Raw genomic sequence first — 20378 nt, forward strand, 5'->3', positions numbered from 1 at the left:
GTTTGGGCTGCCGCTAGACTGTAGAGTGAGGGTTGGTTGAAACAGGTAGACAGAGGCTGGATTATGAGGGTCAGCTAACTTGCATTTCTATTAAAGGAACTACACTAGAAATATTTGCTTGTATTCCTATTAGTAGTATTTTATTGACCAAATCCATAGTATTTGATTGCCTAGCTGTAATAAGGGCAGGGAGTTGAATTTGGAAAAAGTTAAAAGAATGCTAAATGAAAATAGTCATAATTCCTATAGACTTACTTTTGTTCCAAGTCTCCTTCTAAAAAAATAATGAAACAAAAGAAAGCTTTAAATAAAATCTAGTACAAATATTGTATTTTCAATAATTCATTAAGTTTCTAGGAAATTGCTGGTACTAATGAAAAATTTACATGTGGTTGTTTTGGCCACAATTTCATCTGTATAAAATAAAACATTTAGTTACTTGAAAAAACTCAATAGTTTTGTAATTTGCTTTTAGATCTAGAGGATGGCCCCAAACAAGCTATGGTTAGTGAACGGACAGAAGCCTTTACTACTGCTCGAAATTTATTGGCCTCTGGAGCTGATGCTATTGAAAGGATTATGTCTTCATACAAAGAGGTACTTGCATTTCTCGTCATCAATTTGATTAAAATAAGATATATGAAAATCAAGCAAAATGTAAATTACAAGATATACTTAGTATTTTGGAAACATTTTTCTCTACCAAACATTGCTAAGAGTATAATCAAGATAAAAGGCAGCCCTCCCAAGTATATTGCTGCTAATACCCTTTAATTTTTACACTTTCAATTATAACTCCTCTTTTTCTGTCTATAGTATGACATATTTGTTTTTAATTAAAAAAAAAACCACACCCCTAGGTGTGGATTCTGGAGCCAGAGTGCCTAAATTTAAATTCTTGCTCCAGTATTTACAAATTATATGAACTTACTCAAATTCCTTAACCTGTCTGTGTCTGTTTCATCATCTGTGAAATAAGGATAATGATAGCATTGACTTTGTAGGGTTGTTGTGAGTTAATACATGTAGAATGTTTAAAACAATACATATTAAGCAGTCACTAAATGTTAGCCAATAATATTACTTATATACCTTGCAAACTTTTACTCATCCTTCATGACAAGTCAAGCCTCAGCAACCACCTCTAAAACCCTCTTGTGATTCCACCTTCTTCCCGCCTTCGTTGCAGAGTCTGGCTCTACCTTCTCTGTGTTCACAATACACCTGGTGCTTTACCACATTGTAATTGACTATCCCCTGCACCAGGCCCTGAGTGGAAAGCAGGAACTGTCTTACTCAGCTTTACATTCTTAATATCCATTTTAATGCTTGGAATGTTGTACGTGGTCGATAAATACTTGCTGAAAGAATGGTAATAAGACCTGCAGATATCACAGTGTTAAGACTGGAAATCATTTTATTCAGTTCAGATGTTACATAATATTCCCATGGACAGACATTCTCACTATTAATTACTCTTGTGGCTTTTGTATCAATATAAATTGCCAGAGCATCTTTATAAATTTAGCTGCCTATTAAATCAGCCTCGAATAAGCCATATAAAAGAGTTACAAAGTTTGTGATTTACCCACAAAACTTTTCAGTCTCATTCAACAACTGATTTCTTGAATTGGGTTAAAAAAATAAAAGTAAAACCAGTTGTTTAGGGCCACGTACCAAACCAACTCAATTTAAAAAAATTTTTCAAATAGTAATTTTGATAATCTGAAGACACAGTTTTGAGGATAGGTTTTTTGATTAATAAATTACTTATTAAAATTAAATGACAAATCAAAATTTTAGCCATCTCACATTAAAATACTTTGGTATCTAAGTCACAGAAAGAATATCAATTAGTTTTTCTACATTGTCTCCGACACAAAAACTGATTGCATTTTGCTTTATTTTGGCTGACTGTGCTTTGAATCACAGAATGTTCACTTCTAAAGAATCTTATTGCTGCTATGACAGCACATGAAAGCATCATGCATTCTCTGCTAGCTCCAGAGGGAGCAAGGGTCCTTTTTAGAGTTAGAGTTCAAGGGCAAACCCCCTGTCTTATATCCCAAAGTAATTTGTCTACAGTCACATTCTCAGGTTTTTTCAGACACTCTTGGCCCACTCCACCCTGCATCCTGGTCTACTAACTCCTTGCCTCCTGCTTTTCTTTAATTGACCTCTACATTTGGTTTTGGACTTTTTATTTTTTTATGCAAATATATTTAGCCAGGTTTCTTTTGAATCCATATTTTGTTAATCCTTAGCTCTGTTTTCCTCTGCTTGAGAACTCAGGAGATTTTTGTGGATAACATTTGAGAAATTACCCTTTAAATAGCTATAACATTAACATATAGAAATGCGATACTAATCCAGCTACAGACCTCTCACACAGTCGAAACACGGTAGAAAGCTTTTGACAGTAATATGCACTCTTTTACTGCTTGTTTTGCACACACAAAAATCTTACACAAATGTCAGCATTGTTGTATTATTCCACAATTTATTGTTTAAGAGACATTTACTAGTGACCTGCCTCGCTTATTGGTACCAGTTTCCTAGTAAGCATTTCTGTAAGGGAATGGTTTTTGTGCTTTCCTTTTCACTGAGAAAGATGGTCTTGACAGGAGATGAGTCACCTTTCACAGTACCCTGACAACAAGGTGTTCTTTTAATAGAAAAACAGCAGGAGATTCAGCCTAAATTGGATCACTGGCAGGATAGGAGCAAGGTACCACTCTATTGAGCCTTATGGACTAAAGCAGAGATTTATCTCATCTTATCTTTAATCTCACCTAGAAAAAAGTCATATTTAATGTTTTTCTTTGGGCATATAAATCATGTTTGGCTTGAAAAGAAGCTGAATTGTGGAATTTGGACTGAAAAGGAGTTGAAGCTTTTCACTGAGCTCACTCCCAATTTTGGTATCCTCTAGCAGGGATATTTTCTCTGCCAAGCTTAGGAATTTTGACAATCAATTTGACTCAGAAACATTCATTTCTAATAAGAAAATAATGTATTTTTCTTCTATTTAAAACCTATTTTAAATTGAAAAAAGATATCAAAATAAAGGATCATAATTTCATTGAATGAACTTAAGCTTTTCACAAAATTTCTAATTTTCTGGAAATGAAATCTGTCATTTAAACGAGTCAAATCAGAAATTTGACTAAAGATTTATTTATTTATGAAGATTTTATTTTTTCCTTTTTCTGCCCAAAGCCCCCCGTACATAGTTGTGTATTTTCAGTTGTGGGTCCTTCTAGTTGTGCTATGTGGAAGGCTGCCTCAGCATGGCTTCATGAGCAGTGCCGTGTCTGTGCCCAGGATTCCAACTGGTGAACCCTAGGCCGCTGAAGCAGAGCGCACAAACTTAACCACTCGGCCCCGAGGCTGGCCCCAAAAGATTTGTTTTTTTTAAGATCGGTACCTGAGCGAACATCTGCCAATCTTTTTTTCCCCTTCTCTCCAAAGTCCCCCAGTACATAGTGTATATTCTAGTTGTAGGTCCTTCTGGTTCTGCTATGTGCGATGCTACCTCAGCACGGCTTGATGAGCGGTGCTAGGTCTGCACCCAGGATCCAAACCAGCAAAATCCTGGGCCGCTGAAGTGGAGCGTGAAAACTTAACCACTTGGCCGTGGGGCCAGCCCCTTGACCAAAGATTTTTAAGTCTCACTAATATTCTGAAATCTTTACATTTCGTTTTTAACCCTGACTTGAATGAATAATTTTTTATGTGTTTTATAATCCCAATCAAACTTACATTGACACGTTGCTATGTTGCTCTCTTGATAAGCTTTGTACCGTTACTTGTTTTAGTTATCAGATATGTTATTTATTTTTCATGTATAATAAAATAGGATCTTTAACATTAAATCAAAAAGCTTATATGATTGCATATTTTTTTAAGTCTGTCTTGAGTATATTAACTCTATTTTATTTCTCTGTGTTGGTTTTAGATCACTGAATTAGCAGGCTATACTGCTCGAGCGTACAATATGTTTTGGGTCTTTGATGAAGTGAAAAGAGGCATTTATAAGAGAACTGCTGTCATGCAAGAGTCTGAAAACCATAGCAAGAATGGAGCTAACATAGAATTATCCCTCAGTGATATGTTGGAAATCAAAGGTATTAGACTCAAATGTTTTTGTATTTTTCCTGTATTTAAGTGTTTATCAACAGAACTAAAGTTTTTTAGAAGCTAGTCTTTAACAGATAAAAGAAACCAACATTTATTTATTTAAATAGTTATTCCTAAACTTAGTATTGCCGTTTGAGGAGTGGTGACTAACATTACCATTAAAAAAAATTGTTACCTTTATTTAGAACAAAATTTCTAGAATTATTTTTGGAAACTGCACATATGGCAGAATGAATTGTTTGCTTTTAAAAATCAAATAACAGAATTAGAACTAATGTCATATTGTTCTTCATCATCCTATGTTTTTAAACTTATTTGGTTATCATATTTTTAAAAATTATATATAAATGTCTTAATTCCCTTTTTGGGGCACCGTGTTTTTTCTGTAAGAAAGGTTAATTTAGAGAAACAAGTAGTTGTAAAGAGTATGGCTGGGTTATATCAGATAGAGTTTAGCTTTGCTCTCATTATGATGTTGACATGAGATTATTGGTAAGTAATGTTTCTGAGAAAGATTTTCCAAGTAGATGTGTCAAAATGTCCAAATTTACACTGAACTTTTCTTTAGATATAGATATCTATATTTCACTTGGTTTTCTGATTTGTTACTGTGAATTATCTTTATAACGAATTTATCTATGTTGCATTATACTTTAAGTTATTTACGTAATTAACAATAACGTGTGATAGCTTTTGTAACTTAAGTCGTTCCTTAACTTATAGGAAAAGTTATTGATGTGGATCGTGGAATTATTTGTGAAAATGTTCCCATAATTACACCAACGGGAGAAGTGGTGGCTTCCAGGCTAAACTTCAAAGTAAGATGATATTCAAAAATCTTCTGATTGTTGCCATCACACTAATACAAAACAACACAGAATTCATGTACATTTGTTAAATACTTGGAGGAGCATATGGAAAGGAGGGGAAATCAAGAAAGGTATGCACAGTGGCTAAATTACAGAAGCAGTTACTTCCTCACAAAGCAGAAATAAAGAGAAATTTGATGTCTACTGCTTTATTGCCAGGTTGAAAATTAAACTTACAGATCACTGAGAGCCTATACAAGGTTCCTAAACGGTTTTCCACACCGGGTTTTCCCTCACCTGAAAAAACAGGCCAAGAGATTGTGAGGATCCATAATTAGTGTTTTAATACATTTGGCAGGACTCAGTGTTTTTCATGATCTGTGATACTGGGATCTGCGTCATCACTGTCATGTGTTAAACCTTGAAATCTTGTCCAAAAGTCATGTCATTACCTAGAGAATCCTTATGTGAATTCCAGGCAGGTTGCCATCTTTCTGCTTCCGCCTCCTCCCCTTTAAAATGGGGAGAATAACGGTAACCTACCTTTTGGATGTGAGGATTAAATGAGACAGTTGGTGCAAAGCAGTCGGCACAGGATCTGGCACAAAGTGAAGCCTTCAATCAATTAAGATGACAGTAGTTTTGATTTCCCTCCAGTCGGAATATAGTTGAGTTGAAGTTAGTGGCTGTGTCCCAGCTGTGTCTCAGGCTGGTGTCTGCCGCCCTGAGCTAAGCCGTAAAAATCCCTAGAATAACTTTGCAAAAGCCTGTTAGCCTCTTGAGGCTCCTACACTTCTTTATTTTGTTTTATTTTATTTTATTTTATTTTACTTGATTGCAGTAACAGTGGATTCTAACATCACGTAGCTTTCAGATGTACGTTGTAATACATTTCGAATTCTGTGTAGATTACGTCGTGTTCACCACCCAAAAACTAATGATAGTCCGTCACCTCACATGTGAGCCTCATCGCCCCTTTTGCTCTCTCCCCCTCCCCCCTACCCCTATGGTAACCACCAATCCAATCTCCGTTGCTCTGTGCGTGGTCGTCATTGTTTTTCTCATGTACTTATGAGTGAGATCACACAGTGTTTGACTTTCTCCCTCTGATTTCTTTCACTTCACATAATACCCTCAAGGTCCATCCACGTTGTCACAAATGGCCGGATCTCAGCGTTTCTCAGGGCTGAGTAGCATTCCATTGTGTATACATACCACATCTTCTCTATCCATACTTCCCTTGATGGGCACCTAGGTTGCTTCCAAGTTTTGGCTGTTGTGAATAATGCTGCAGTGAACCTAGGGGTGCCTGTGTCTTTCTGCATTGGTGTTTTCAAGTTGTTTGGATAAATACCCAGCAGTGGGCTAGCTGGATCATATATATGGTAGAGGTATTCTTAGTTTTCCGAGGATACTCCATACTGCTTTCCATAGTGGCTGCACCAGTCTGCCCTCCCACCAGCAGTGTAGGAGAGTTCCCTTCTCTCCACATCCTCTCTGACACTTGTCTCCTGTCTTGTTAATTAGAGCCATTCTGAACAGAGGAAGGTGACATCTCCTTGTAGTTGTGATTTGCATCTCTCTGATCGCTAATGATGTTGAGCCCCTTTCCATATGCCTGTTGGCCATCCGTATACCTTCTTTGGAGAAATCACTGCTCAGATCTTTTGCCCGCCTTTTTAAATGGGTTGTTGATTTTTGTTGTTGTTGAGCTGTGTGAGTTCTTTCTGTATTTTGGATATAAACCCCTTATCCGATACATGGTTTGCAAGTATCTTCTGCCAGTTGTTAGGTTGTGTTTTGGTTTTGTGGATGGTTTCCTTTGCCGTGCAGAAGCTTTTTTTTTACTTTTATGTAGTCCCGTTTGTTCATTTTGTATTTTGTTTCCATTGCCCAGTCAGACATGGTAATTGAAAATAGGCTGCTAAGACTGATGTCAAAGGGCATACTGCCCATGTTTTCTTCTAGACGTTGCATGGTTTCGGGTCTGACGTTCAAGTCAGACCCGAGGAGGCTGCAGTTCCCCAAGAGCGAGCGTGTGGGCGGGGCCGCAGGAGTTGTGCCAGGAGGGTGTCCCTGTCGCTGTCCACAGTCCACCGCCAGAGGGGGGGGCGGGGCAGCGGCCTGGCAGCGTCTGGGCAGCGGCACAAGCGTGCGCGCTTGAGGAGCGCGCGGCTGCTGGGCCGCCGTCCTGGGAGGCGTGGGAGGCGTCGGCGAGCCGCGCCTACCAGCCCAGAGCCGAGCCCGGCTGAGTCCGGCCGCGCTGTGCTGCTCTCTCCCGGGCCGGGCTCGTCCGTTCCCCCGGTGTCCGTGGACGCCGCTCCGTGTCCCCGCTGGGCACAGCAGCCCGGGCCCTCCACGGCCACGGCCGCTAGCCTGAGGAGGCCGTCCTTCAGCTCCCGCTCTTCCTGCTCGCCGGACACGGCCGACCAGGGCGCCTGCGAAGATGATTCCATCTGGGAGAGGTACCTAGGGGCGTGGGCCTGGGGGCTGGTGGGAGGCGAGCGTGTCCCTGAGGAATAGGCTTGTGCACCAAGAGGTGCCCGTCGGGTCGAGGGACTGCTGTGCGGCGCGGGCAGCGAGGGGGTCTCTTCGTGCGCTTCACACGTTCGTGGAACGGGCGGCGTGTGCCGGGCACCTGCCCAGGGGCCAGCTTTGGGATGCGGTGCCCGGGAGTCGGGCGCTGAAGCGGCACCTGTGGTCTTGGCTTCTTGGAAGGACAGATGCGAAGTCGGTAACGACACTGGTCTCGAGGCGTTCTGAGGAGTGCAGGTCTCCCTCTTTTCGAGGCTACGTTCCGTTGGGGTTTCCATGAAGCCTGTTGTGGCCCTGAAGCTCAGGCCGGTTCAGGGGAAGTGGCCTGTCGAGGGCCACATAATATTTGTGTGCAGAGCCAGTGCTTTCCAAAGCCCGTGACTGTGCAGAAGTCTACCTATTAGGGGTGCAGTGTGGGCTGTCCGGGGAGCATTGTGAGCACAGGTGTGTGCCCCACACTTGAAAGTCTGGAAAAGAAAGCGTGAGGCTGGAGGGTGCCCTGTTCGTTCCCTCCTTCCACAGAAAGTCTGGAGAGTTGACTTTGGGACAAGTCCTTCCTTTTCTCTGGTCGGTGCGTGTTCAGTGGCCTGGACACTTGGCGAGCAAGACTGACAGGGTGTTTGACATACTGGCCCTCACAGCCTGGTTGGAAAGGACAGACAGGCAGCAACCAATTACCTAGAAGATACGTAAAAGCAATTTTGTGTTGAGTGTTGAGAAAGACGGCATTTCCTGTTAGACTTTGTGACTTAGGCAGTGATGTTGAAGCTGAGAGCAGATGCCTAAAAGAAAAGGAGGACTTGTGCGGGGGAGTATTGGGACAGGGCAAGGCAGCAGTAGGGCCTGTCAGAGGAGCTGAAAGAATGCCCTGGAGACTGGGTCCTCCGCATAGGGACTGTAGGGTGGGGAAAACAAAACTTTTCGATTGAGGCTGGCGCTTTCTATAGGTTTTTGGAGACCAAGCGCGGTGATTCAGAACGTGGCCTCTGGAGCCAGACTCTGTCAAATGGGTCCTGGCTCTGCCACCTATGGGCTGTGTGAACTTGGGCAAGTTGCTGTACCATTCTGTGTGTCAGTTTCCTGATCTGTAAAACGGGGTTGATTATCATACACACTCCATAGGTGAGTGTAAAGGTTAGAGGATATTTCCTATCCTATCCGTAAAGTACTTAGAGCAGTGTCTGGCCTTTAGTAGGCGTTAGTAGTGGTTGATTAAAGAAATGGATAAATGCATACCTAAGTATTAAAGGCTTGGAGGCTGTCCCTGGTGAAATGTGTGAAATTGAATGGATTACACCCAACTTTGTTTTGTTTCCTGTCCAGCTTGCAGTTGCTACTGAGCGCATCTGCAGCACTGTGGAATTAGAAATAATCTGCCTCGACTTGGCTGCTCTTGGTAAAACAATCTAATGCTGTCCAAATTATCCCAGGGAAATAAAAGCCTTTTCAGTAGCATAGTAGGGTTAGGCTTATTTAATATGTATTGTTTATATTGGTTTGTTTAGTGTTTCTTGGTAACCTTTTTTTTTTTTTTTTTTTGCAAAGCTGCTCGGTTAAAAAAAGCAGATTAGCTAGGAAATGGTTCAGACCCAGAGAAAAGTAGAGAGTCGTGTAAGCAGAGCACGCCTTTCCTTGACTCTCTGTCGAGAGCTTTTGTGATTCCAGCTGCTCTCTGCCTCAGACACGGTGCCCTCTGCGTGTGCTGTCATCTAAACAGTGCAGGGTCTGGGACCGTGGAGCATCCAAGGCAGTATAGTCATGCTTTGCTTAACAGTGGGGATAAGTTCTAAGGAGTGTGTCATGGGCAGGCAATCTCGAGACTGTGCAAACACCACGGAGTTCCTAAACCTGGATGGCAGAGCCTCCTACATACCTAGGCCATATGGGACTAATCTGATGGGACCCCCGTTGTTGACTGAAACGTCCTGATGTAGGGCATGACTGTACTTCCCAACTCCAAGGGCACGGAAGTGTAGCCTGTGGGGCTTTGGAAAAGAACAGAGACGCTCAAGGCCTACTCTGGACCCACTGACTCAGAATCTACTGGGATAGTTCCCGGCTTTAAAGACCAGATGTATTCCTCCTCTGCAGACATCTCATCAGCGGTTTTTCACGCTGAGTTTTCCCTCATCTGAGAAAACAGGCCAAGAGATTGTGAGGATCCATAATTAGTGTTTTGATACATTTGGCAGGACTCAGTGTTTTTCATGTTCTGTGATACTGGGATCTGCGTCTCCACTGTCATGTGTTAAACCTTGAAATCTTGTCCAAAAGTCATGTCATTACCTAGAGAATCCTTATGTGAATTCCAGGCAGATTGCCATCTTTCTGCTTCCGCCTGCTCACCTTTAAAATGGGGAGAATAACGGTAACCCACCTTTTGGATGTGAGTATTAAATGAGACAGTTGGTGCAAAGCAGTCGGCACAGGATCTGGCACAAAGTGAAGCCTTCAATCAATTATGATTACAGTAGTTTTGATTTCCCTCCAGTCGGAATGTAGTTGAGTTGAAGTTAGTGGCTGTGTCCCAGCTGTGTCTCAGGCTGGTGTCTGCCGCCCTGAGCTAAGCCATAAACATCCCTAGAATAACTTTTCAAAAGCCTGTCAGTCTCTTGAGCCTCCTACACTTCTTTAGTTTAATTTATTTTAATTTATTTTATTTTATTTTATTTTGTTTTATTTTATTGTAGTAACAGTGGATTCTCAGATGATATAGCTTTCAGATGTACGTTGTAATATATTTCGAATTCTGTGTAGATTACATCGTGTTCACCACCCGAAAACTAATTATAGTCTGTCACCTCAGATGTGAGCCTCATTGCCCCTTTTGCTCTCTCCCCTCCCCCCTTCCCCTACAGTAACCACCAATCCAACATCCGTTGCTCTGTTTGTGTTTGTCATTGTTTTTGTCTTCTGTTCATGAGGGAGATCACACGGTGTTTCCCTTTCTCCTTCTGATTTATTTCACTTCACATAATTCCCTCAGGGTCCATCCACGTTGTCACAAATGGCCGGGTTTCATCATTTCTTATGGCCGAGTAGTATTCCATTGTGTCTATATACCACGTCTTCTTTATCCATTCCATCCTTGATGGGCACCTAGGTTGCTTCCAAGTTTTGGCTGTTGTAAATAATGCTGCAGTGAACCTAGGGGTGCCTGTGTCTTTCTGCATTTGTGTTTTCAAGTTCTTTGCATGTATACTGAGCAGTGGCCTAGCTGGATCATAGGGTACATGTATTCTTAGTTTTCTGAGGCTACTCCATACTGCTTTCCATAGTGGCTGCACCAGTCTGCACTCCCACCAGCAGTCAGGAAAGTTCCCTTCTCTCCACATCCTCTCCAACACTTGTCTCTTGTCTTGTTAATTAGAGCCATTCTGACCAGAGTAAGGTGACATCTCCTTGTAGTTTTGATTTGCATTTCTCTGATAGCTAATGATCTTGAGCATCTCTCCATATGCCTGTTGGGAATCCTGATATCTTCTTTGGAGAAGTCACTGCTCAGTTCTTTTGACCGTTTTTTTCATTGGGTTGTTGATTTTTTTTGTTGTTGAGCTGTATGAGTTCTTTCTGTATTTTGCGTATTAACCCCTTATCCGATATACGGTTTGCAACTATCTTCTCCCAGTTTTTAGGTTGTGTTTTGGTTTTGTGGATGGTTTCCTTTGCGGTGCAGAATATTTTTTTTCTTTGATGTAGTCCCATTTGTTCATTTTGTACTTTGTTTCCATTGCCCAGTCACACGTGGTACTTGAACATAGCCTGCTAAGACTGATGTCACAGAGCATACTGCCTATGTTTTCTTGTAGAAGTTTCATGGTTTCAGGTCTGACGTTCAAGTTGTGGTTGGTTGCTTGGTTGGTTGCTTGGTTGGTGGTTTTGCCTGCGTGTGTGCGTGATCTCAGGTTCTTCAACTCTAAGTCTGTGCGTTCCCTGGTACCCAATGCGAAATGAAATGCACAAGCATACTTCTTTTATTTATTTAGAACTATTTTACTGTAAGTCCAGTACAAAATGCGTTGTGAACATCTTCAGTATGCAGAATTGTGAAACAAACACAAGTGATCAGAGCCCAACTGGAGAAATCACTGGGGTGTCTCTGTACTCCTTCCCCATTCCCGTTTTTCGCTCAGCCAGTGTCCTACCCTCCCCACTTCCTCAAGGTGACAGATCCTCATTGCTGTTTATTCCCCCTCATTCCTTTCCTTTTCTCTATAGTATTTTTCCTCCGTAGATGTATGTTTCTCTAAACGACGTTTTTGTTGCTTGGTTTGAACTTTACCAGAATGTCCTATTTCTTTCTTTCACCGAATATGCTGTTCCTGAAATTCAGCCGCTGATGCTTGTAACCGGTAGCTCTAGTCCATTTTCACCGCTCCCTAGTTTTCCGCACATTCCTTGCTTCACAACAAAGGCGAGCAGGTGTGCGAAGCCCGCAGCACAGTTCCCTCCTTGAGTCAGCGCTCAGTCAACATTTGTTGAATGGAACTGAACCCAGACTGACTGTTAACAGCGACGCTTGGTTCCCCAGGCTGCATTCTCTGTCCTTCACGCCGGGGCCAAGGATCCTGTTTAATTCATTTTCAGTTGATTTTTGTGCATGGTGTAAGTTAATGGTCTACTTTCATTCTTTTGCATGTGGCTCTCCGGTTTTCCCAACACCACTTATTGAAGAGACTCTCCTTGCTCTATTGTATGCTCTTGGCTCCTTTGTCGAATATTAGCTGTCCATACACATGTGGGTTTATTTCTGCACTCTCAGTTCCGTTCCATTGATCTGTGTGTCTGTTTTTGTGCCAGTACTATGCTGTTTTGGTTACTAGAGCTTCTTAGTATATGTTGAAATCAGGGAGTGTGATACCTCCAGCTTTGTTCTTTTTTCTCAGGAATCCTTTGGCTATTCGGGGTCTTTTGTTGTTCCATATAAATTGTAGGATTCTTTGTTCTATTTCTGTAAAAACTGCTGTAACTTTGATAGGGATTGTGTTGAATCTGTAGATTGCTTTAGGAAGTATGGACATTTTAACTATGTTAATTCTTCCAACCCAAGAGCACAGAATATCTTTCCATTTCTTTGCGTCTTCTTTGATTTCTTCCAACAATGTTTTACAGTTTTCGGTGTACAGATCTTTCACCTCTTTGGTTAAGTTTATTCCTAAGTATTTTATTATTTTTGTTGCAATTGTAAATGGGATTGTATTCTTAATTTCTCTTTCTGCTACTTCGTGTTAGCGTATAGAAACACAACCGATTTTTTGCCTGTAGGGGATCAAGACACTCAGCCAATGCAGGCTGACAAGTAGCCTGAGGGTTTGCTGTTGGGTGGGGCAGGTCCCTAGGGCTGCCTGCCTGCCCTGGCTGAACTGGATTAAATCTGTGCTCTAGTGGGTATGGCAGCCCCCTGGGCTAACAGGCCAGGGGAAGAACCTCAGTGGTGTCTGCTGGGGTCTGAGTTAGCATGCCTGGACCATGTCAGAACAATAGCCCCCACCAATGTCTCAGTCTCAGGAGAGGTCTCTCCTTTCACCGGGATGCCCACAGAGCCCACCAGGTGAGTCTGTTTTCACCAAAGGACTGTCAGCCTTCTCTCTGGTGATTTTAGTTTGCTGAGACGGGTGAGTTTGTGCATGGGCCCTTTAAGACCCGAGTCTTTTCAGTTTTCATCTGATAGCTTTTCTGGGGGTATTCCCTGCTGCAGTTAATAGCCAGCGAAGCCAGATACTAAGACCCTCGTCTCAGTTGTGCTGAGTCTAAAGGATGCTTTTAGTAGTATTGGCCCCTGCTTTGGACCTCACCCCTCCCGGGAGGGCTGCATACCCTAGGGTGGCTCTCTCCTGGCCAGCTGAGAAACTCCACTGCTCCCAAAGGTGACTTTTTTCTCTCCAGCTGGAATTTCTGGCCCTTCTGCCTTTGTCAGGACTGTCCCTTGTTGTGGGGGTTCTTTTTATCCAGTTTTCAGTTTTCTATACAGGGTAATTTTTCCAAAAATAATTGTAACCTGGTTGCGTTCATGGGAGGAGATGAGTTCAGAGTCTGCTTACACCGCCATCTTGACAAGATCCGCCACTTCTACACTTCTGTTACTTCTGTTTTCATTTTATCCCTCCTTTGGTACAGAGCCCATCTGGGGACCCTATTGAGGTCATCTGTTTCATGGGGGTTGTGAGGATTAAATGTGGAGTGCTTCCAACAGTACTTGGCACACAGTAGGTGTTCAAGTTTGGTAGTTATTGTCATGACCACCACCCCCATCATCCTCAAACCGTCACCGTCGCCATCACCATCACCGTCATCATCATCATGACCTCGTGCTGTCACTCCTACAGTCTGATAGTTAGGACTCTTCAGATTGGATACACTAGATTTATGCCTAATAATTCCACTTGTTTCAGCAGATATCTGTTGAGTGCTTACCATGATAGCTAAATTCTCCCCACTTCCCATTCTCTCGTCTCCTTATCTTCCCATCATGCTGCGACCCTAAGTCAGCTCTCCACTCTTTTAATTTTTTTAACACTGACCCCCCAAAGCCTCACATTGTCCTCGAAATTACCACTCCATAATCGCCAGCCTCCTCTATTTCCTCAGCCTCTTCTTAGCCCTTCCCTCCCTCTCTTTGCCTTGGCCCTGGCCCTTCCTACGGAATATCCTTTTCTTGAAGCCCCGTCAAGTGGTGCCTGCAGATCTCAGGATTAGGGGGTACGAGATTTATGTCCTCTCTGCTCTTTGTCCTCCCACACCATTTCTTTGAGATCCATAGTCCCCAGCTGGATCATCCTCTCCTCCTCATTACTCTTTTCTGCCTAATTAGTCCCCTATTTCATTGAAGACTTGATCTCCTGGCCCACAGCTTTCCTCTCTGCCTCAATTCTTGCTGTCATCCTAGTTGACTTCAGTGTGCATGCGGAGGACTGAGCCTGCACACGGGGTACTCATTTTCTTCAATACCTCATCTGTACTGCTGACCTCTTCTCATCCACCTGTCCCCACTCCCACCATAATACCCTGGATTTGCATCCTGATGCTGCACCACCTCACACATGAGCAGTGCAGCACCCTCCAGCCCTGATCTCTTCTTTCCAGCTTGCTTGGTCACTTAATTCAGCTAGGCCCTCAGCATATTTTTCCTCAGGCCCTCCATGGTGTACTCTATCCTTTAGATGCTTCCTCTATGCTGTTACCTCTCAGTTGAGCTTGGACTTCATAGTCTATCCATGATTAGTTCTCTTGGCAATGCCTTCCTCTCCCTTGCCCTTCAGTCCCAGTAAACCCAAAACCAAACTACCCGTTTTTGTCTTGAGTACTGGAGCTAGGACTCAGAGCGGGGAAGCTGGGTACTACTTTGAGTTCATATCACCCCACCTCACCTATGCCCTCACAGAGCCTGACCATTCTAGTAGGATTCTCTTGTCAAGTCACTCTCCCATGCTCCAGAATATATAATTCAGACGTTTTCCACAAACTTCTGATTTATTCCCCCCAACCCTTCATTCTCAAAATAATATGGGTGATGTTTTGAGTACGCTTAACATAGAAAATAGAAGCCTTCAGATTGGAACTCCATTCGCTTCCTCCAAGAAACTTAACCAACCTATCCTACTGTTAGAGTTGCCATGTCCTCCAGCAAAGACCACCAGAAGCACATCAGTAGGTAAACCAGTTGGGTTTAATTACTCTTTGTAATGAGGGAGGCCTCACATCATAGGGAACTCTGGAGCCTATCAGGATGAGGGCGTTAGAAAGAACTTACAGGATTTGGGCTTTGGTTGGATAGTTTGGGGAGGGTTCAAGGAAGCAGGGATTTGCTCTGGACTGGGTGCTGAGAGGAGGCAGGGACAATTCTGTGATCGTGTAGCTCAATCAATCCTTTCTAGAAGGAGTTGTGACTAGAGTGAGACAAACGCCGTAATTCATAAAGAAGCCACAGTTGCTCGCTGCAGTCAGGAGAGAGGGATGTTTGGTATTTTCTGGATGGCACGACGGCCTTGTGTTTGTCTGTTTAGGCAAAATGATGAAGTGGTCTTGTTTTGTCTCACGTCATCCCTGTCGCAGCGTGACCTTGTGCTGGTGTCTGTGAGAAGTTTATGTCCAACAGGTGAACAGCATGGCTTGTGTGAGCACGAGGCCAGCTTCTAACAACAGGAAAGCCTGGCTCATGGTACCGGACCAGCTCCTGGATGTCAGCACTGCTTTTCTTCTTTTCACAGAGGAGGAAGTGAGTTTTAAAAAGATAAATAGGTGTTTGCCAGGCAGGAGAAAACAGCATGAGCTAAACAGGATGCAGATTGAAGCAGAATAGTGTGTCAGGAGACGTTGACATCGGGTGGGGGAATGGGTGGCAAGAGAGAATTCCATTGAGGTTGTCAGAGAATGAGATGTAGAAGGTGTCAAGGCTAATGGAAGGTCGTGAGGGGTTTTAAGTGGAAGAACTGACATGATCTGGGGTGTGTTGTAGGAAACTCCCAGCAGCTGCAGGGGAGATGGGGCGGTGACAGAGGGAAGGTCTGTGCTCTTTCCCTTGCCCACCGCTGCAGCCCTTGCTCAGGTCTGTTCTCTCACCTGCTCTATTGCACCACGGCCTTGGTGTTGGACCTGCTTCTGGTCTAACCCCCTCCCCCACCCCAGTGATCATGCTGTGGCCAGGGTGATTTAGCAGAATCACAAATCTTATCCTATCACTTTGTCAGTTATAACCTTTGATGCCCCATCAGCCATGAGGTAAAAGCCTACAGGACATTGCATGACACACCACACCTTTCATCATCTGATCATGCCACCTGGATACCCACTGCCAGTTGGGAAGATCCGTTAGGATGTCTCAGAATGATCTCCAATTCATGATTTCCAAAACTGTGCTCTCACATCATCTTCACGTGTTCTCCTCCTTGTTACCCCACCCCAAAACCCAGTGAATGGGGCCGTTGTTCATTCAGTTCCCAAGGACCAAATGTAGGAGTCAGCTTGGAACTGCCCTTTGGTGTACCACCTTATGTGATCAGTCACCCAGACCTGTTGATTTTATTTGTTCGATATTTCTGGAACCTACCTCCTTTTCTCCACCTGTGCTTCCGCCATCTCAGTTCAAGCTAAGATCACCTGTGGTCTGAGCTATGGCACTAGTCTGGTGACTGAGGACCCGAGTCACTCTTCCCTCCTCCAAACCCATATCTCATAGTGAATCCAGAGGTTTGTAGAGGGTATATTTTATCCTGTCACTCCCTAGTTTACTAGTTTCTTGTGGCTGCTGTAAAAAGACCAAAGTTCCTTATGTGGTCTCCACAGCCCTGCCTGCTCTGTCCTACTTCTCCAGCCTCCCTTCACACCACTCCCCCCTTCCCTAAGGGATCCTTTCTGTTCTTCAAATGTGCCCTGTTCCTGCCTCCCTTGGCGCCTGTCAGCACACTGTTCCCTCTTCCCGCAATGCTTTCTCCCACCCTCCCTGCCGCAGTGCTTCCACGTCATCTCTCAGATGGAGGCAGCCACTCAACACTCTTTTTTGAGTGCCTACTCAGTTTCTGGAGACAGTGTTCTAGCATGGATACAGAAGTGAACAAAACAGACAAAACTGGAGCTCTTAGGCAGCATTTATTCCAGGAGGGAGACAGCCAGAAAGACAATAAGGAAAATATTTGGCATGTCAGGTGGTGATAGATGCAGTAGGAGTGTTGGAAGGAGTTGTGACTGGAGATGGGATGGCCAGGGAAGGCCCCAATGAAGTTAATGCTGGGGAAAGACTTGTGGAGGGTGAGGGAGTGAGTCCTGTGGATATATGGGGTAATGGTGTCCAGGCAGAGAGAACAGAGAGCAGAAAGGCCCTGAGGCAGGAGCTGGCCTCCCCTGTTCCAGGAGCCACAAGGCCAGCCTGAGTGAGATGGAGAAGAGTAGCAGATGGAATCTGGGTGGCCGTGGGTACAGATGCTGTAGGCTCTTGTAAGGCCCTAACTTTTCCTCTGAGGTAGGCACCATTGGAGGATTTTGAACTGGAGAAGGAGGTGACGTGACTTGAGTTTTCACAGGATCACGTCAGCTTCTCTGTGGAGAATAGACTGTAGGAGACAAGGCTAGAAAAGGGAGATGAGTGAGTGGTACTGGAATATTCCAAGTCAGAGATGTTGTGGCTTGGATCAGGATGGTAGCAGAGCAAGTTCTGAGAGTCCGTCAGATTCTGGGTCCATTTTGAAGAGCAAATGAGCTGATATTATGTGCTGACTGGATGTGGGGGAGACTGAGGAGTCAAAGATGACTCCATGGTTTTTTGGTTTCTCTCAGATATGGATCCCTCAAGGAGGCCTTTCTGACACCTGCAGTCAAGATCTTGCCCCTGTTATATGTCCTCATGACACTCTCTGCATTGCCTTGGTGGTCATCAGCTCAGTTGTAATTCAGACATACTGTTTCATGCTTTTCTGTCTAAAAGTTCTTGGTCAGCCGTAAGAATCTCCGCGGCCTCTGGAGGAACCCGAGGCTGCAGTTCCCTGAGAACAAGCGTAGCGGGGACCCTGCGTCCCTGTCAGCGCACCTTCCCACTCCGCGAAGGTCAGAAACGTGTGGACGGGGCCCCAGGAGTTCTGCCAGGAGGGTGTCCCTGTCCACAGTCCACTGCCAGAGGGGGCGGGGCAACGGCCTGGGAGCATCTGGGCCGCGGCGCCCAGGAGCACGCTGCTGCTGGGCCGCCGTCTTGGGAGGCGTCCGTGAGCCGCACCTGCGAGCCGAGCCCAGCGGAGTCCGGTCGCGCTCCGCTACTCTCTCCGGGGCTGGGCTCGTCCGTTCCGCCGGCGTCCGTGGACACCGCTCCGTGTCCCCGGTGGGCACAGCAGCCCGGGCCCTCCACGGCCACGGCCGCTAGCCTGAGGAGGCCCTCCTTCAGCTCCGGGTCTTCCTCCTCGCTCGACACAGACGACCAGGGCGCCTGTGAAGATGACTCCATCTGGGAGAGGTGCCTGGGGGCGTGGGGCGTGGGCCTGGGGGCTGGTGGGAGGCGAGGCGAGCCTAGCCTGTATCTGAGGAATAGGCTTCTGCGCCAAGAGGTGCCCGTCAGGTCGCGCGACAGCTGTGGGGCGCGCGGAGCGAGGGGTCTCTTCGTGCGCTCACGTTCATCGAACGTGCGGTGTGTGCCGGGCACGGGGCCAGCCCGGGGATGCGGTGCCCGGGAGTCGGGCGCTGAAGCGGCACACATGGTCTTGGCTCCTTGGAACCAAGTCTTGCTGGAAGGACAGACGTGAAGGAGAGTAACGTTGGTCTCGATGGGTTCTGAGGAGTGCAGCTCTCCCTCTTGTACGGGATTGTTAAGGCACCTTCTAGTTTTAGTTTATTTGTTGTTGCCTTTTAAAAGAAATTGATCGGATCTCACGGTATTTCTGTGCTGTGTCCGTTTCTGCCTTAATATGTGGCTTTCTAATTCTAGATGTTTGTTTTTCTTTTTTTAACATCTTCCAATGCGTGTTTGAAATAATTGAATGTGGAGTGTTGTGCTGTATTTTTTCTCCTTCATGTTTTTGGAGGAGCAGAGGAGAAATTTTGAACGACTGAAATGTTATGATTCAGTTTTTCTTCTTACAGTAACTTTGTATGGAATTTTTTTTTCCTGTTCCTGGATGTTGTATGGACAGGGTTCCTAGTGTGAGAGAGCCCACTTCTGTCAGGATGGTGAAGCGCAGTTTCTTTAAACATAACGCAATCGGGAATTAAGGGGTATATTTTGTTTCTCTTTCCTTTGTGCAAAATCCTTCCTATTTCTTTTTTCTTTCCTTCCATCCTCTTTCCTTATGGCCCCGTCTCGGAGGAGCACCGCCTCTTTTGCCAATTTCTGGTTCTCCCTTGGAAGCAGTGCTTCTCCAAGGCTGCCACCTCCAGAGCCTTTCCCCTTGCAGCAGCGTGCTCGTGACCAGTGCCCAGGACTACCGAGTCCTTCGCCTGTGTTGCGTATTTCAGCAGGTAGTGTTGGACTTCCTCTTTTGAGGGTGGTTTGATGTGTTTTATCTGATTCCTCCATGACCTTGTCCTTTCCATGGAGTCTTAAACCTTGCAATCCTCCACTCTGCCAAAGGCTTTCAGTCGTGGTCGGAGCTGGGCTGGAAGTCGGCATTTCTTTCTGAACTTGCAGGTCATTTGAAGGTTGTGGTCGTCTTGGTCATCTTGTGACACTACAGGCTTGCTTCTATGTGGCTTCGTTGGTTCTCCTTGTTGACTGTATGATTTGGAGGAGGTCGATTGTATGACTGTGGAGAGTTTTGGATTCAGGGAGCTGTCTTGATCTTCCAGACCCTGAAGGCTCTCCCAGAGTTCTTCCCGGTATTGATTTTCACAGGCCTTTCCCACACGTGATGTTCTTTCTGTTGTTTTCTTGATCCGATGGTATTTCGATGCCAGTTTCATTTTTAATTGATGGATTGTGTCCTTGCTGCCTATTGGTCATCTGTATTTCTTTCTCAGTCAATTATTTATTCCTACCCCTTAGCAATTTCTTAGTTGGGTTTTGGGAGCTCCTTCTTCAGTGTGGATATTAACCATTTGTCTATTTTACGTGTTGCTCATATTTTTTCTGAGTCTGACTCATCTTTTAACTGTGTTTCTAGTATTGTTGCTAGATGGAATAGTGTATCTTGGGAGTCTTTGCACATTAGTGTAAATCCTTTTGTTTTTGTCTTCGCTCATGGGTGAGAGATTGGGTATCGAATGCTTATCTCACACAGTTTTGTCCCTCATCTCTGTCCACACTCATTGCTCCATGTATCCTAGAATTGCAGATGAGCAGTCTGATTCCAATGTGACCTTTTTTTCTCTTTCTTCCTAAATCCCTAGAGAATTTTATTTATTCTTGAAGTTCCAAAACTTTCTCAATATGTGTTATGGTCATATTTTTTTCTCATGAATTTGTCCTCATATCTGATGTGT

The 20378-nt window shown here is 44.5% G+C and overlaps 1 protein-coding gene across 5 annotated transcripts in view; it reads left to right on the forward strand.

Annotated features, from left to right (window-relative positions):
* Window positions 1–20378, forward strand: part of LOC138917981 (ATP-binding cassette sub-family D member 2-like) — a 59762-nt gene that overhangs the window by 15900 nt on the left and 23484 nt on the right. For all 5 annotated transcript variants that reach the window (XM_070237095.1, XM_070237091.1, XM_070237092.1 and 2 more), the window contains exons 5-7: window positions 476–597; window positions 3959–4127; window positions 4864–4958. In XM_070237095.1, the coding sequence (XP_070093196.1) occupies window positions 476–597; window positions 3959–4127; window positions 4864–4958 (386 nt within the window). The remainder of the gene's footprint in view (window positions 1–475; window positions 598–3958; window positions 4128–4863; window positions 4959–20378) is intronic.

This window comes from Equus caballus, chromosome 16 (assembly GCF_041296265.1).
Source record: "Equus caballus isolate H_3958 breed thoroughbred chromosome 16, TB-T2T, whole genome shotgun sequence".
Taxonomy (NCBI): Eukaryota; Metazoa; Chordata; class Mammalia; order Perissodactyla; family Equidae; genus Equus; species Equus caballus.